The sequence below is a fragment of the Notechis scutatus genome, chromosome Z, assembly GCF_049901735.1.
Source record: "Notechis scutatus isolate UNSWTSFEM ecotype Mainland chromosome Z, rNotScu1.2, whole genome shotgun sequence".
NCBI classification, from domain to species: domain Eukaryota; kingdom Metazoa; phylum Chordata; class Lepidosauria; order Squamata; family Elapidae; genus Notechis; species Notechis scutatus.
In genome coordinates this window covers 19029801-19046931 of record NC_142025.1, presented here as the reverse complement: position 1 = coordinate 19046931, position 17131 = coordinate 19029801, and the positions used below count along the sequence as shown (strand labels likewise).

The window sequence follows — 17131 nt, the reverse complement described above, 5'->3', positions numbered from 1 at the left end:
AATTCTTTATTGGCCAACAAGGAATTTGTCTTTGTGCATATGCTCTCAGTGTACATAAAGGAAAAAAATACATTCATCAAGAATCATAAGATGCAACACTTAGTCATAGTCATAGGTTACTAATAAGCAATCAAATCATACTAGGAAACAAACAATATAAATTCTAAAGACACAAGCAACACAGTTATAGTCATAATTGGGAAGAGATAGGTACTAGGATGGATGAGAAGAATAATAGTAATAAAGTCTTAGTAAATACATTGACAGTGTTGTGGGAATTAGTTGTTTAGCAAAGTGATGGTATTTGGGGAAAAAATGTTCTTGTGTCTAGTTGTTCTGGTGTGCAGTGCCCTATAGCATCGTTTTGAGGGTAGAAGATGAAACAATTTATGTCCAGGATGTGAGGGGTATGTAGATATTTTCACAGCTCTCTTTCTGACTCATGCAGTATACAGGTCCTCGATTGAAGGCAGATTAGTAGCAATTGTTTATGGCACTAAAAAAGTGATTTATTATCTTTTCTCATGCAACATTGTAGCATTCCCATGGTCACGTGATCAAAATTCGGAAGTTAGGCAACTGGTTCGTATTTATGACTGTTGCAGTGTCCCAGGATCATGTAATCTTTTGCAACCTTTTGGCAAGCAACAGCAGTATTTCCCTTAATAATTGTGGCAAGAAAGTTTGCAAAATGGAGCAAAACTCACTTAACAACCATCTCGCTTATCAACAGAAATGTTAGGCTCAGTTATGATCATAAGCTGAGGGGTCCCTGAGGGGTCCCTCACATGCTAAAAGCTCCTTTCCTCTTTGGGCTCAGGGATGGTTCTCTTTTTCTTTTTTTTTTACTGTCAAACATAATATGTATAAATCTAAAAGCTTCTAGTGAATCAATAGGAAAAACTGAGCAACCTTATAGGAAGCAGATTGTAACATTTGGGTTTTTGAAGAGAGTCAGTAAGATAGCTGTGTCAATAAGCACTGTTAAAGTATACTAATTAAATTTGTATAATTAAAATTAAAAATTAAAAAAAAACTACTTGTGATTTTTTTTTAAATAGAAATGATATGACTGTAAATGTTCTGACTTATGGAGAAGGTAGCCAAGATGCATTTGTGTAAGGAGACTATTAAACAATCATATCTAAGCATGCATTACATTTACACAGTTGAATGAATTGTAGAAAAAACTTACCCAATGCACAACTACATCAACAGCTAGTGAAGAAGAGGCACAGGGGAAAGAGGAAAATGTAGCACATCATATATTTTACCGAGATACTACAGTAGAGAGGGATGAAGTAAGTTCATATATCAGCTAAGCAATGCAAGTCACAGAGCATCATATGGTTCTGCTTCATTTGCATTTCTGTTGTAAATAATCTAGAATTTATTTTGTTTTGCAGCAGAAGCAAATGAAATAAATGTAACATAAAACAAAGAGGCTTCTTAAAAATGCAGAGCAGACATGGTAAAGATACCAAGGATATCCAACTCGAGGAACAGTGTGCTTCCTATAGTTTGGCCTCCTTCAGATGTATCATCAAAACACAGCTTTGTATTATGAAAACAAGTTTTAGACAGCTTTAAGCTTACACAATTTCTCCTCTTATTCTTTCCATATGAGTTTAAGGAGGAGTTTCAAAGCTCTCACTTCAATTTTAGATCTTCATGTTTCCACTGTTCAAACTTACATTAGGTAATCTTAAATACAGTTTGTTGAAAATAAATCTGATAATAGTATTCAAAACTGATTTGTTTCATCAAAACATAATGTTTCTTTAATGCTTTCTTGCCATTCAGTTAGCCTAAAAACAGAATTACCATCTCCTCAGTCTGGCTAGATAAAATAAGGAATAGAATAGAATAGAATAGAATAGAATAGAATAGAATAGAATAGAATAGAACAGAACAGAACAGAACAGAACAGAACAGAACAGAATAGAATAGAATAGAATAGAATAGAATAGAATAGAATAGAATAGAATAAAATAGGATTCTTTATTGGCCAAGTGTGATTGGACACATAAGGAATTTGTCTTTGGTGCATATGCTCTCAGTGTACATAAAAGAAAAGATACGTTTGTTAAGAATCATAAGGTACAACACTCGATGATAGTCATAGGGTACAAATAAGCAATCAAATCATATTAGGAAGCAGTCAGTAAAAATAGTAAGGATACCAGCAACAAAGTTACAGTCATACAGTCATGAGTGGGAGGAGATGGGTATAAATAAAATGGGAAGTGTTCATTATGGACATTTTTAGTTCATTCCAATATAAACAATGTTTTGTAGCATCTGGAACAAGACAAGCATATATCAAAACATGCATCAAAGTTCATAAAATCCCCAGATGAAGACTATCAATCAATCCAGAGCTTGCCCTTGTTCATATGACATTTTAATGTATGTTAACTGTTACTGCTTGGCTAAAAATTGAATGTTGTTTCTATATTTCTTGGATGGGGTAGCACTACCCCAAGCAGACCATGTGCGTAATGTGCGGGTTCTCCTGGACTTACGATTTCTGTTTGAAGAGCAGGTGGCGGTCGTGGCCAGGAGGGCCTTTGCGCAACTGCGGGTTGTGCACCAGTTACACCCTTTCCTGGATTAGCGGTCCCTACTCAGTCACTTCCCGTTTTGATTATTGCAACTGCCCTTGAAGAGCATCCAGAACCTCCAGTTGGTGCAAAAAGCAGTGGCCCACATGGTTTTTATGCAGACCCCGGTGTACACATGTATCACCTCTCCTGCAGGAGCTGCATTGGCTGCCAATTTGCTTCTGGGTGCAATTCAAGGTGCTAGTTGTCACCTTTAAAGCCCTTCATGGCTTGGGTCCGGGTTATCTGAGGAAACATCTCTTGCCAGTGACATATACCCAACCCATTAGAGTGAGGAGGCAGGGAATGTTGTGGGTCCCACCCTGAGGGAGATACACCTGGTGGGACCTAGAAAAAGGGCCTTCTCTGTGGTGGGTCCATCTCTCTGGAACATCATCCCCCCAGAGATTAGTATGGCCCCCTCATTAATACTATTCCGAAAGGCACTGAAGACCTGGTTTTGCCAGCAGGCCTGGGGAACCCAGAGAGGGGTGCAACCTATCAAATGGCTAGTGTGACCCGCTGTCATTGGTGGGGAGTGAGTTGGTTTTTGGTTTTGTTTTGTTTTGTTTTTCCCAAATTTTGTTCTATTGTACTTTACTAATTTATTTGATTCTTTTGGTTAGTTCTTATTGTTTTTATTTTTATTTTTTGTTTTAAATATGATTTTACATTGTGTAAGCCGCCTTGAGTCGCCATGGGCAAATAGGTGGCAATATAAATCAAATAAATAAATAAATAAAATATTTCCCTTTGCCCGTTCAAAAATTATTTCTTATTTCTTTGTTTTCTCTCTCTCTCTCTCTCTCTCTCTCTCTCTCTCTCTCTCTCTCTCTCTCTCTCTCTCTCTCTCTCTCTTTTTTTTTAGGTCTTGGTGTTTGACTTTGGAAGTGAAGTATATGTTTGGCATGGGAAAGAGGTCACACTAGCACAAAGGAAAGTTGCCTTCCAGTTAGCCAAACACTTATGGAATGGGACTTTTGACTACGTCAATTGTGACATCAATCCCCTGGATCCTGGTGAATGCAATCCTCTTATTCCAAGGTATCAAATCTAATGACACCAATGATTTTCCTATCCTTATTTAAGAAAAGAAACATGTTAGGATAATAATTTTGATATTATTTTTCAAATTATTGGAAAGTTACATTCCTAGATTTTTGTCCCACATATACCTGTGGGGATATGTATCAAAATTGTCCTGTTATAGGCAGGAACACAGCCTAATTAAAACCAGTACAATTGTCCTTAATTGTAACTCCCAGGCAATCAACAGGTAATCATGTACATGTTGAGTGAAAAACATAATTTGGATAGGGTGCAAAAGTAATATGGATATAGTGCAAAACTCAGCCAAATTAGATCATGAGAGTTTCAGTCTTGAACATATCAAATTGAGAGAGAGAGGAAGTTGATTCCAAGAGGCAAAGCATTTCAAGGATAGATTGAAGATAGTTGTCACAACAGCATAATTAGCCTAGAAATAGTATTTGATTATCTGCAGACAGGGAGATTTATACAGAGAAGCTTCTTAACGTAACCCTGACCCTAACATAGCTAATATACGTATAGTTCATCTAATATATTCAGTCAATGTGCAGGATTAAGGACATATAATTTTTACAAGGAGATTTTTCTTTTTTTTTTCTTTTTTTGAAAATTTTATTTGGGTTTTCACAAAAAAACATAATACAAATAAAACATCTTTTTTTGAAAATAGCATGGTCCCGGGTTATCACTTCTTCATATAGACACAAACTCAATTTCATGTTCATTTTTATGTTCTATTCCATATCTTATTACTGTTTTACATTTTCTACATAATTTTTCCCCTCTTTTAATTTTCTCAACTTTATTTTGATTATCTCATCTCAATTCAAATCATTATATTTATACTTTTGTCTGTCCTGTTTCAATTTCATATTATCTTTTCTCATTAAGCAAATTTTCCCTTGTTACCAATTGGAGTATGACACCTTTATATCTTTTAATTTTATCCATTCAACTCTTATTTAAGCTTCAATGTATACGTTTAAGATTATAACATTCAATATAATACATAACTTCCAATCGAATTCTGCTTGGTACATTCTTAAAATACACACTATATTCTTTAAAAAAGATTATAATATATATATATATAGCACTCATTCCATTCCAATTCAATTCTATCATTAATATTCATTAAAATCTTAACATCTTTAACATTCCTTTTCAATTAAATATTATACTTCCTTGGGAACACTTATAAACTTTCCATAATTAATTCTTTTATTTTTTTTCCCATATTTCTCTTCACTTATATTTTATAAATCATTAATAATTAAAATGTTCCCATCCTTTCCTAATTTAATTCTCTCATTCACTTTATTTCATTTATTTATTAACAAACATTCCACTAGATTATGATAAATATTTTATCCATCATATAATCATATTTTCTAAAAATTTATATTTGTAATATAACAATACTATCTTATGTACCTTGGCAGAATCCCTTTTGCAATTCAGTTTTCACCCATTATCTCTAAACAGGCTTATACTTTCAATTCTTACACCTTTTCCCTGTTTCTCTATATCTTGTTTCTTTCCTTTATAACTTCTTTTCCTTTCCTTCTTCCCCCTCTTCTTCTCTCTCCCCCTTTTACCCCCTTGTCTCTCTACTTCTAATTCTCTCTTCTGTAGTCCCCTCTTCTGTTGCTTTCTAATATTATACTTATTTTTCAAACTATTCTCTCTTTTTTTTGGTTGTTTTTTCAAATCTTAAACTTTTCATTCTCTTTCCCCACTTTCCTTTTTTTCCCCACATAAAATTACTTGATCATTAAAGATGGCTCCTTCCTTGTCCTTCCTTGTCCCTAGTTCTGCAAGTGTTTCTTGTTGTTTCTCATAGTTCCAGATCTCCATTTCTAAAAGTTGAAATACGAAGCCAAAAGAACCTCTCCCTTCTTGTGCATCTTCTTTGTACTTTTTAAGTTCTGTTTTCAGTTCTTCTAAAAGTGGTGCCATTTTAAACACTTTTAAACAACCACCCGATTGATTTTAGTCATTTAAATGCAATAACCAAAAATCCAAAGATCACCAAGTAATCCAAATAATCCAAAGCTATTTCTTCTTGCTTCTTTTTTCCACTTTCTCTTCCTGGGGTTCTATTATTTTCTTGCCAAGTTTCAGTTAAAATGTATATTTTAGGAATCTTGTTGAGGTTTCACTGTAAATTCCTTTTAATTCCAGGCAGTCTCCTTCATTTTTCCAGATCCTGCCCTTTTATTCTTTTTCTCTCCTTTCCTGCTTTCCTCCTTTCAAATCCTTTCCCTTTCCTCTCTCCTTTGCTGCTTCAAAATCTTCTTTGGGAACAATGTTATTTTTTTTTATAGTTTAAATTCCAGGGTACCTTACGTTGTTGCTTTTGCAGTTTAACCCGGTCAACCAAAACTTTCTCTTCTTATCTTCCTCCTGCACATTCTTTTCCAGTCGAGTTCTTCTTTGGGGTGGCCATTTCTGACCACCGCTGCAACCGCCTTTGGGAAAGGGAGTAATGGCCAGCTGCGGAGGAGAAATGTGGCTCTCCTCAACCCTGCTGGCAGTCTCCCCCCTCTTCACCTCTACGGGGTGGCTTAGCCCCGAAACCAGCCGGCTCGGGGTGCTCCGGCAGCAACCACAGATCAAAACCGTGCACGATTGCGGTTTTGGTCTGTCAGCGAAGGGACTCAAACCAGAAGTCCACAAGGAGATCTTTCTTGCAGTACTGTGTCACTGTACCTTCAGCCCTTCAATTTTATCTGGTGATACTGCCCAAACTTTTCGGATTTTGAAGTTGTTCTTGGATATCTAGGTCAAAATCGGAGTCTGCAGACTCAGATTTATGGGGACAAAGTCTTCCAAGGCCTCTGTTGGCTTCTCTATATCTTCAGGGGCTTTTTGGGGGAGGAGGGGGGTGGAAATCTTGACCTGCAATTTTCAAAAATCAAGACTTATAACTGCAAAATTATGAGCTACATATTTTGGCAATACCATTTATTTATTTAGTTTTGGTTGGCTGAATTTTCTTTTATAGCATGAAATGTTAAATGATGTTGGAACTGTCTATTTATCTCTCTCTTTTTATTTTTCTTTTGTCATGCAGAAAAGGACAAGGACGACCAGACTGGGCCATTTTTGGCAGACTCACAGAACACAATGAGACAATACTATTTAAAGAAAAATTTCTTGATTGGACTGAATTGAAGAAACTTGCTGAGAAGTATTCCACTGAATCCACTCAGAAGGTGGCAGACTTTCTTACTTGTTTATAATTATTACATTAGGACTCACTTGATAAATGTATTGCAGATTTTTTGGCATGAAAGGTACCTTGCTTTTAAAAAAAATCAGCTAGGCAAAAGAAGTTGTTTTAAGTAGATTTATAAATAGCCTAAATTAGTGGTTGACCCATATAATCAGGAAACTTTCTAAAATCTGCACAGTAGTCACTAGAGTACAGTAAGTATATAATAAAAGATTACGGTTCCCCTCACACATACATGCTAGTCGTTTCTGGCTCTAAAAGCCGAAGAGCCAGCGCTATCCAAAGATGTCTCTGTGGTCATGTTGCTGGCATGACTAAATGCCGAAGGCACACATAACGCTGTTAACTTCCCACCAAAATGGTCCCTATTTTTCTACTTGCATTTTTACATGCTTTCTGCTAGGTTGGCAGAATCTAGGACAAGTAACGGGAGCTCACTCCATTAAGCAGCACTAAGGGATTCGAACCACCAAACTGCTGACCTTTCTGATAGACAAGCTCAATGTCTTAGCCACTGAGCCATCACGTCCCTATAAGTAAATAATAGATTGGTGGTGGTGGTGGTGGTGGTGATACATTATAAAAATAAATGACATCTTCATTTATGAGATAGTTTATCATTAAAAATCCAAGTCCTAGTATCTCAGGTAAACTCAGAAAGTAATTGAATTACTTTCAGTTCTTTGGAAATGCAGTTCTTGGAGAGCAGCATGAGTGAATTGTTGATAAAAGCTATCTATGCATTAGCACAGTAATAAGACTTTTGGCTTTTTATTGTGATATGAACAATGGACTTTTTGCCTTGCTGTCTAAGACTAAATAACTTTGTGTCTTGTTACAGGAAGAAACTAGATCTGACACAAAGCCATATGATGTCCTGCTCATGGTCCCCCTTCCCCAGGCAACCGTCGGCACTGTCTTAGATGGGATAAATATTGGCCGCGGCTATGGATTCATTGAAGGAGAAGATGGGAGACAATTTGAAATTATCACTATCTCTGTGGACGTCTGGCACATCCTGGAATTTGATTATAGCAGGCTTCCTAAACAAAGTATTGGACAATTTCATGAAGGTGACACATATGTTGTCAAGTGGAAATACCTAGTGAGCACTTCAGGTCAGTGAAATATCTCCATCTTCTGTTATGATTTAAACTTCTATAAATGATATGCTTTAATAAGCACTCCCTGTATCTCACATTAAATGTAGCTATTCAAGGCCATCGGGAGTTGATTATGGAGTTTACCATGTTAATTTATAGAAAGTGCTTCTGAAAACAGAAAACAAGTGATGGGTGTATGTTTCTCTATCTGAAGTTATATACGTTTGTGTGTGTGACATATATGCTCCAATTAATATAAATCTATACATAAAACGTACGCACATTTTTAATAAGACATGATGGGCCTGCAAAGTACCGCAATCATACTGAATTTGTTTCAAGAGCTGCTGATCAGCCTCCCGAAGATATTGGTCTGCCTGAATATTTATCTCCTGGTACTTTTGAACAGCATATTGAATTGCTTACATATAATGTTTCTTAGCGCAGCTTTGTGTGCGAGTTCTAAGCTGGATATATGCTTTCCAAGTTATGACCTCTTTGTTTTGATCTTGCAGTTGGAAGCAGACAAAAGGGGGACTTACAGACGAGGGTCGTTGGCAAAGAGAAATGTGTGTACTTCTTTTGGCAAGGGAGACATTCTACTGTCAGTGAGAAGGGGACTTCTGCATTGATGACTGTGGAGCTTGATGAAGAGAGAGGTGCTCAGGTGAAGAAAGCAGAGAATAGGCAGAATAATAGGTTTTGTGAGTCTGGGGTCTCTAGCTTCACTCTTTCAAACAGAGCATATTGCCAATCCATCTAACGTATGGATGTCAAACTGGCGGCCCGCAGTCCGGATGTATCATGCACAGGCCACACCCACCCCAGCTCCATGATTGGGAAAAACATTGTAAAATGTCACATGATGACAATGTGACGCGGCTAGTTTGACACCCGCGTCTAACATGTATAAGCTTCCATGTCTTTAATAGCACAGGGCAACTTACAGAAATGTAATAAAACAATCCTGAAATAAACACGTAGTAAATAATGGTTAAGGATCAATATTAAAATTAGTGGTATATAATAGATTAAATTACGTTTAACTTCCTCCTAATCTGTAAGATCTTAAACAAGAAGAGGCTTGTTTTAACTCCAGTAGAATTTCTTTTATATTCTGACACCACCACCACCCAAAGGAAAACATACAATTTACTTTGGCCAAGGATGGACAGTCTGAAATCTCTGAGCTATAAAGGCCACCAAATCCTTCTAACACCAACTGCAAAACATTAGCAGATTTCCTATCGTTTTGAGATTATATTGTAGTAAAAGCTCTAAAAAATGGTTAACCCCCTTTAAAATACAAAGTAAGAAAGATTATGGACAAACTGGGTGACATGTTCTCATGTAGAGTGTGTCAGCTAGTAATGTTCTTTTTATATTTTAAACAAGAGCTAAGCTATTGAAATAATTGCAAGTACAGGTTGTCCTCACTTTATCAGCAATCATTTAGCTATTGCTTGAAACTACAACAGTAATTTCCCTGAAAAGTACTTACAATCCCTCCCAAAATTTCATCAGATTGGTTTAATGATTCTCTTAATAACCTCCACAAAAAAGGTAGCAAAGGGAAAGTCATATGAGTGACTAGCTTTACAATTACCATGACTTACAACCATAGTGGGCATTATGGTTGTAAATTGAGGATTACCTGTACTTAATCTATATTAAAGTCCATGCTGCAATACTACCAGATAGTTTATTGTACTTAATAATACATTCCATTTTCAGAGCAGATGATATTAAATAGTAAGAATAATCCTACGGCTTGATAAAACTGTAGATGAACTCTCTACAAGGGCTGCTCTAAGCTTGGCAGTCTTAATTCACTGAATATATGGATATTCATACCGGTTGCATATGGTATTGTGCTGTAGTTTGGACAACAGATCAATGACACTTATTTTCTGTACTGAAGAACACAGATTCAGTTGCCAACCTCCCAGTAAGGCTAGGAACAATGAATCTGTAAAGGATCACTGTCATCCCATTTATTATAAACAATATCTAAATAAACTGATCATTCAGGTTGGCAAAAGGCAACTTTCTGTGCAGAATAGTTTTGTGGGAACAACCCTGTTGCCAGGGAACAATTATAAAAGCCAAGTATTTGCCAGCACTTTTGTCCTGCTTTGCGACAGGTTCTCACTAGAAGGAAACTTTTTCAAGGGAGTCTGATATAACTGCTCAGATATTGGGCAGATCTAAAAGTTATGTAAACAATGCATGAAAATTAACTTGTTCCTTATTAATATACAATCAATTCTATATTGGATAATGTGGCCTGCCAAAGTAGTATATGATGGATTTAATGGGATTAGTATTAGTATTCTAACCTACTGGGACTGCCACAAATAAGGCCTGGTTTTTTACTAATTTTTCTTAGTTCAGACATTTTGTACAAAGCCCATATATAGGAAAGTCCGCATATTGCCTTCAAGCCAATTTTACTGTGGTCTTGCACAAATGTTAATTTGTTGTGATTTTTAATTACCATTTTTTCAGGTACAAGTTCTTCAAGGAAAAGAGCCTCCATGTTTTCTTCAGTGTTTTCAAGGTGGAATGATTGTTCATACAGGAAGAAGGGAAGAGGAAGAAGAAAATACACAAAGTAAAAATAGCTTCTTGTTGCAATAGTTTTGCTGAAATTTGAAGGGACAGGAGAATGAACTTGTGTGACAAATAACCTTAAATGTAATCCTTTTGCTATTTTATTTAGTTTAAACGCTACTTCAATAACTAGTACAGATGGTCCTCATTTTGCAATCACAATTGAAGCCAGCAATATAGTCACTAAGTGAAGCGGTCACTAAATTGGGACAGTGCTTACTATTTTACTTCAGCCTTTTACAGACCTGCAAAGGTAGTAAATATGAAGACTGATCATAAAGTTATTTTTTCATCACCATCTAAATGGTGAACAGTTGCTGTATAAACCAGTCGCTAAACAAGGACTATGTGTAAAATTAGGGGTTAGTCCAGGAAGCAAAATAATGTTAGGCAAATCCGATACATTTGAGCATATGTGAAAAGTTGCCTTTTTAACAACTTACCAACCACAGCAATAAAGGGTGGGGTGGGATGAAGAAGAAAAAAATGAAAATGTAGATTGATGGTATAGTTATTCTTTTCAGCCAAAAATAGCCCAACTTCAAAGCAAGGAAAAGCTCAGGCCTTGGTCATCTCAACTAATTCTACATGGGGCTACCCTAGAAGGGTATTTGGAAGTTATAGTTAGCATAGAATGCAGCAGTGCGGACAATTCTGGGAGCCTCTATGGTGGCAAATTTGCTTCTGGGTCCGGTTCAAGATATTATCTTTTTCAAAGCCCTTTATGGCATGGATCCAGGTTAATTGAGGAACCATCTCACTTCAGTGGGTTTGATCCACCCCTCCCACATTAATAGAAAGGGCAGATTGTGGACCCCATCAATCATGGAATTCCAGCTGGTGGGGTCAAGGAGAAGGATCTTTTCTGCTGTGTCTCCTGCGCACTAGTACATTGTGCCACTAAAGATGAGATCTTCACACACACTCTTGGCCTTCAAGATGAACATGAAAACCTGGTTCTGCCAATTGGCCTTGGGATCCAATGAGGCATTTCAGACAGGAAGTGGTGAGTGGATTAAATGAAGACTCCACCTCCACCCCACTGTATATTGCTGCTTTCTTGGCTATTTAATGGCAATATTTATTGTTTTATTGTTTTGATATTGCTATTTAGCTTGTTGTAAGCTGTCTAGAGTCCCCTGATATAAATTTAATTAATAAATAAGGAAAGCTCCCTTATAAAAATGTGAATATGCCACTGTCAGTCAGTTGGTAAACAGTTCTGAAAAAGGTAAGCCCATGCTTGAGTCAGTATAAGGTAACACTGAATTTTAACCTCTATTATGAGAATCCTGATAGTTTGTTCAGATAGGAAATCATCATTGTGGAATTGGCACATCTACAATCAAGTGCAAAGCAAGGAAAAAAATGAAGATTCATTATATAAACAGTTCCTGTTGATTTTAGTTTGTCTAGGTGACATTTGTAGATTAATTTATAAACCAACTTTGACAGGTGAATAATAGATCTGTGTCTTTAATGCCTGCTGCAGGTGATTGGCGATTGTATTGTGTTCGAGGAGAAGTTCCTGTTGAAGGAAACTTGCTTGAAGTAGCCTGCCACTGTAGCAGCCTGAGATCTAGGACTTCAATGATTGTTCTCAGTATCAACAAAGCCCTTATTTATTTGTGGCATGGCTGTAAAGCCCAGCCACATACCAAGGAAGTAGGAAGAACAGCAGCCAACAAAATAAAAGAACAGTAAGTAGAAGCTCTGTGTTTGCTTTTGTAGAACTAATACTTGCCAACTCTAGCAGGGGATGAAAAATGATCATGCACTAGGGTAATATTTAAAATTATGCTACTTATGTAAGATATTTCTAAATTGGTTCCAAATGTTTTTCCACTTCATCATACAGATATGACTTCATATACATACATAATTAAAATTAAAAATAGCAAAGTCAATAAACTATTCTGTGTCATTTTTATTCATTGCCATTGCTCCGAGGAATTCAAGATGGTTACACTGTATGTGAATTTAATGTTCCATTTAGCTTTTCAACAATCTAATGAAATGGGTCAGGCTGAATAGCCTTAACTTCCTTAAGATCTTCTCATCAGCTAAAGTAGGATTGGAGCCTTGATATTCCAAATTGTAGTCCACTGTTCTTTAAGTTTTAAAGCTTTTCAGCTCTGTAGTTATCTATTACTAATGGTGTGGAGAAGATGAATTGTGAAGTTTTTCTCTATGTTTCCTAATGTTGAAACTAATTTATCCAGTGGAATTAATTAGCAATAGATTTTAAATGGATAAAAATGTATTTTCTTTATACAATGAATAATTAATTTATAACATTTACTGACTGTAACAAATTCTGCTTTAGTTACAAATGGGCTAACAACAAATTATACCCAACTTTCAAAGACTGTCTATTAACATTTAATAGTTGTGAGGATTTTAAGGGAGTTCTATATTCGGTGTTAGTACAGCATTATAAAAGAAGATTGGTATTCACAATATATTAGAGGGCTTTGCAGCAGCATCTGATTGAATGCTGGACCTTGGGAATGATTCAGAAGGAATGCATTTTTGTCCTTAAATTGGAAAACCAATACAGCATATGCAGTGGAGGTATTCAAAAACTTTTATTATCGGTTCTGTGGGTGTGGCTTGGTGGGCGTGGCCATGTGACTGCATGGGTGTGGCTTTTTTGCAGCCCCCACCCGTTTCTTGGGAGCTTCTTAGCCACAGAGGAGCCTCGGGTGGGGGTGTTTTTGCTCCCCTAAGGCTCTTCTGGGACTCAGGAAGAAAAGGAACAGAGCATGGGAGGGGCATGCAGCACTCCTCCAAGCTCCATTTTGGGAGATCTTAGCCTCAGAGAAGCCTGGGGGGGGGCGTTTTTGCTCCCCTAAGGCTCCTCTGGGGCTCTGGAAGGCAAAAAATGGAGGGGGACTGAGCTCCTCCCTCCATTTTTTGCCTTCCTGGGCCTTAGCAAGGGGAATCTCGGCACAGCTGATCTTATCTAAAGCTGATTATCGGGAGGGGGAAAAAAGAAAGAAATACCTTAGGAGAATGTCAGGCAGGCGGGCGGGGTGAGCAAGCATCGGGCGGGAGGGCGACCGGGTGGGGGATGTGGCCAGCCAGAACTTACTACCGGTTCAGCGACCCACATCAAATTCTTGCTACCGGTTCACCGGATCCGTTGTGAACCGGCTGAATACCACCACTGAGCATATGTGGTTAAGTGAGCTTCATTTGCAAAAGGGTGCATATGAAAAGAGACAAGAGAGATGATGAAGCTGGGCAAGAGCTTTTCCCTGAATTCCAACTTAGATTTCTCTCAAAATTTATTTTATTTTTATTTTATTTATTTATTTATTTTATCAAAAGCTTACAATACAATAGAAATAAGAATAACCCTAAGTTTAAATACAAGAAATAGGAACTAATAATTGGGGACAATAGGACAGGGACGGTAGGGACGATTGTGTGCTTATGCACGCCCCTTATAGACCTCTTAGGAATGGAGTGGGGTCAATAGTGGATATTTTGAGGGTAAAGGAGTGGGAGTTTGATTGGTTCTTGGTATGAATTATGCTAGATTACTAATTCTGAATCTAACGGACTGATAATTGCATTGTAGATGTCCCTTGGAAGCAGGATTGCACAGTAGTAGCAAAGTGACAATACATGAACACGATGAAGGAACAGAGCCAGTGGGATTCTGGGATGCCTTAGGAAGAAGAGACCGAAAAGCATATGACTGCATGTTGCAAGGTAGGATGTTTAAGATGGCCAAGATCTTTTAAATCTTATTAACCTTTTTAAAATCAGTGTCTGTCAAAAACTTAAGAACGTAATCAAAATGTACTGGATCATATTTCTACGTAAATGTTTTAACTGAACACAAGCAGTATCTTGATCTGAAAATTCTGCATACAAAAATGAATGTATTAGAACACAGGTGTCAAACTTGCCACATCACCTTGTAATGTTTCGTGATGTTTTTCCCATTCACGGAGGGTGACTTGCACGTGACAAATCAGGCCTGGGGCCGCCAGTTTGACACCACTGTATTAGAATAAAATAAGTACATTAGGAAGGAGATCCTATAAAATCCGTAGGTGCAAAAATGTATGTACAAAAATATAAATAAATTTTCATAAGTTTTTTTGCAAAAAAAGTGAAAACTAATATGAATCAGTTGCTCTGTTTTATAAAAGAAAGTAAACAAATTTATTCTATCCATATTAAGTTATTTAAAAATGTACTCCTTGCCAGAAGTACGATGAAAGTAAGGCAGTCAGGGAGAGAAGAACCAATCTCACAACAACAGCAAGAAGAAAACTGAATCATCACTAGACAAAAAACTAAACAGACTTAGATAAATGGAGATAGGAAAGAAACTCCTCTCCATTAATATAAATGGTTTAAATTCAACATATAAAAGGAAAAGGATATTAACTAAATTAATTAGACAAAACGCCGACATAATATGCCTACAAGAAACACACATTAGGAAAAATGATGAAAGATATTTAATTTGCCCGAAACTTGGAAAACTTTTTACAGCACCAGCAGACAAACATAAAAAGAAAGGAATTGCAATATTTGTGAAAGAAGATGTAAAAGCAGAATTAATCTGGTCGGATCCGGAAGGAAGAACTCTGGTTATACAAATTTGGATTAATCATATTACATTTTTATTGGTAGCAATCTACGCGCCAAATGAAGAACAAGGGAAATTTTTTAAAGATCTTCATCAAAAAATAATAGGTTTCAAAAAAAGGAATATTTGCATGATAGGCGACTTCAACTCCATTGCTGATCATCAAAAAGACCATAGTAATGCGAATAAGAACAAGAAAGGGAAAAGAGAATTTTCTATGCCCTGTAAGGACATGATGAAAGAGCTAAACTTAATAGATTTATGGAGAAAACTAAACCCAGAAGAGAAACAGTTTACATATTATTCCAATCCACACAAAATTTGGACCAGAATAGATATGGCCTGGATGGATGGGGAATTCGCTAATGAAATAAAAGAAATTAAAATCCTACCAAATGAATGGGCTGACCACAACCCAATACAATTAATTTGGAGAGATAGGAGAAAAACAAAGAAAAGATGGACACTAAATACTCAGTTAATAAACGAAGAAGAGTACATTAATAAGCTGAAAGAGGAATTAAAATTTTTTCTAAAAGAAAATAATAATGAAGCAACCACGAAACAAAATATTTGGGATACAATGAAGGCAATTATAAGAGGAACAACAATCTCTTATAACGTCATGAGAAATAAAAGAATACCTGCCCAACAAAATAAATTCCAACAACAAATTAAAGAATTAGAAATACAACTACAAAAAACCCCTAAAAACCAGAGAATACAAAATCAGTTAATAACAATTAAACATAAATTGAACTTACTTGAACAAGATAAAATAGAAGTTAATTTGAAAAGGTCCAAACAAACTTATTTTGAGTATGCAAATAAACCAGGAAGATGGTTATCCCATAAACTTAAAAAGTGAAAGAAAAGAGATTGATACATCAACTAATGGATGAGAAAGGCGTCTTACAACATGAGATAGAGAAGAAAAAAGATATCATTTACAACTATTTTCAAAGATTATATAAAAAGGAGGAAGTTAATGAAGATAAAATAAGAACTTATTTAGAGGAGACGAATGACAAGGTAATTGGAGAAGAATGGATAGAATTATTGAATAAAGACATTACATGGTCTGAATTGAAGTCAGCAGTGGAGAACCAAAGTAATAACAAATCTCCAGGACCAGATGGGATTCCGGCAGAACTATACAAAGCAATAATGGAACTAGTAGGACCACTGATACTGGAAGTGTTTAACGAGGTACTTCTGGCAGCCAAGATGCCGGACTCGTGGAGGGGGGCGCTGTTTCGCTAATCCCGAAGGAGGATGCAGATCATAGATATATTAACAACTACAGACCGATTTCACTTTTAAATGCCGACTATAAATTATTTACTTCTATCATAGCTAATAGAGTTAAACAAGCTTTAAATCCACATATCCACGAAGATCAAAATGGATTCCTTCCGTCCCGACAAATAAAAAACAATTTAAGAACCGTTATCGATGTCCTAGAATACTATGAAGCCCATCCGGAGAAATAATCCGCACTCATGTTTTTGGATGCTGAGAAAGCATTTGATAACTTAAATTGGCACTTTCTAATTCAAAAAATTTACAATATGAGTCTTGGCACCAAATTCGAAAACATTATAATAACAATTTACAATACACAACAGGCTAATATACTAATTAATGGCGAACAAACAGGTCCAATAAATATAGAAAAAGGTGTTAGACAGGGCTGCCCTCTCTCACCTCTTCTTTTCATATTTGCCGTAGAATCACTTTAACACAGATTAGACAAAATTCTAAAATTAAAGGAGTGAGGGTCAAATCAGAAGAATATAAACTACAAGCGTTTGCTGACGATATGGTTTTCTTTTTGGAGGAACCTATGGAAAAAGGATATAATCTAATAAAAGAATTAGAACGATTTGGCGCAGTGGCAGGATTAAAAATT

At 36.3% G+C, this 17131-nt stretch overlaps 1 protein-coding gene and 1 long non-coding RNA gene across 52 annotated transcripts in view; one reads left to right on the top strand and one right to left on the bottom strand.

Annotated features, from left to right (window-relative positions):
- The window catches only part of SVIL (supervillin), a 175580-nt gene that overhangs the window by 147692 nt on the left and 10757 nt on the right, over window positions 1-17131 (top strand). For all 50 annotated transcript variants that reach the window (XM_087945129.1, XM_087945126.1, XM_087945124.1 and 47 more), the window contains 7 exons: window positions 3472-3647; window positions 6730-6871; window positions 7733-8009; window positions 8510-8661; window positions 10503-10608; window positions 12100-12307; window positions 14194-14327. In XM_087945129.1, coding sequence (XP_087801255.1) covers window positions 3472-3647; window positions 6730-6871; window positions 7733-8009; window positions 8510-8661; window positions 10503-10608; window positions 12100-12307; window positions 14194-14327 — 1195 coding nt within the window. The remainder of the gene's footprint in view (window positions 1-3471; window positions 3648-6729; window positions 6872-7732; window positions 8010-8509; window positions 8662-10502; window positions 10609-12099; window positions 12308-14193; window positions 14328-17131) is intronic.
- The window catches only part of LOC148128775 (uncharacterized), a 28896-nt gene continuing 16957 nt past the window's right edge, over window positions 5193-17131 (bottom strand). For both annotated transcript variants that reach the window (XR_015745579.1, XR_015745580.1), the window contains 4 exons: window positions 14536-14621; window positions 11884-11946; window positions 10492-10538; window positions 5193-6554 (listed from right to left, as the gene is read on the bottom strand). This is a non-coding gene — a long non-coding RNA (uncharacterized LOC148128775). The remainder of the gene's footprint in view (window positions 6555-10491; window positions 10539-11883; window positions 11947-14535; window positions 14622-17131) is intronic.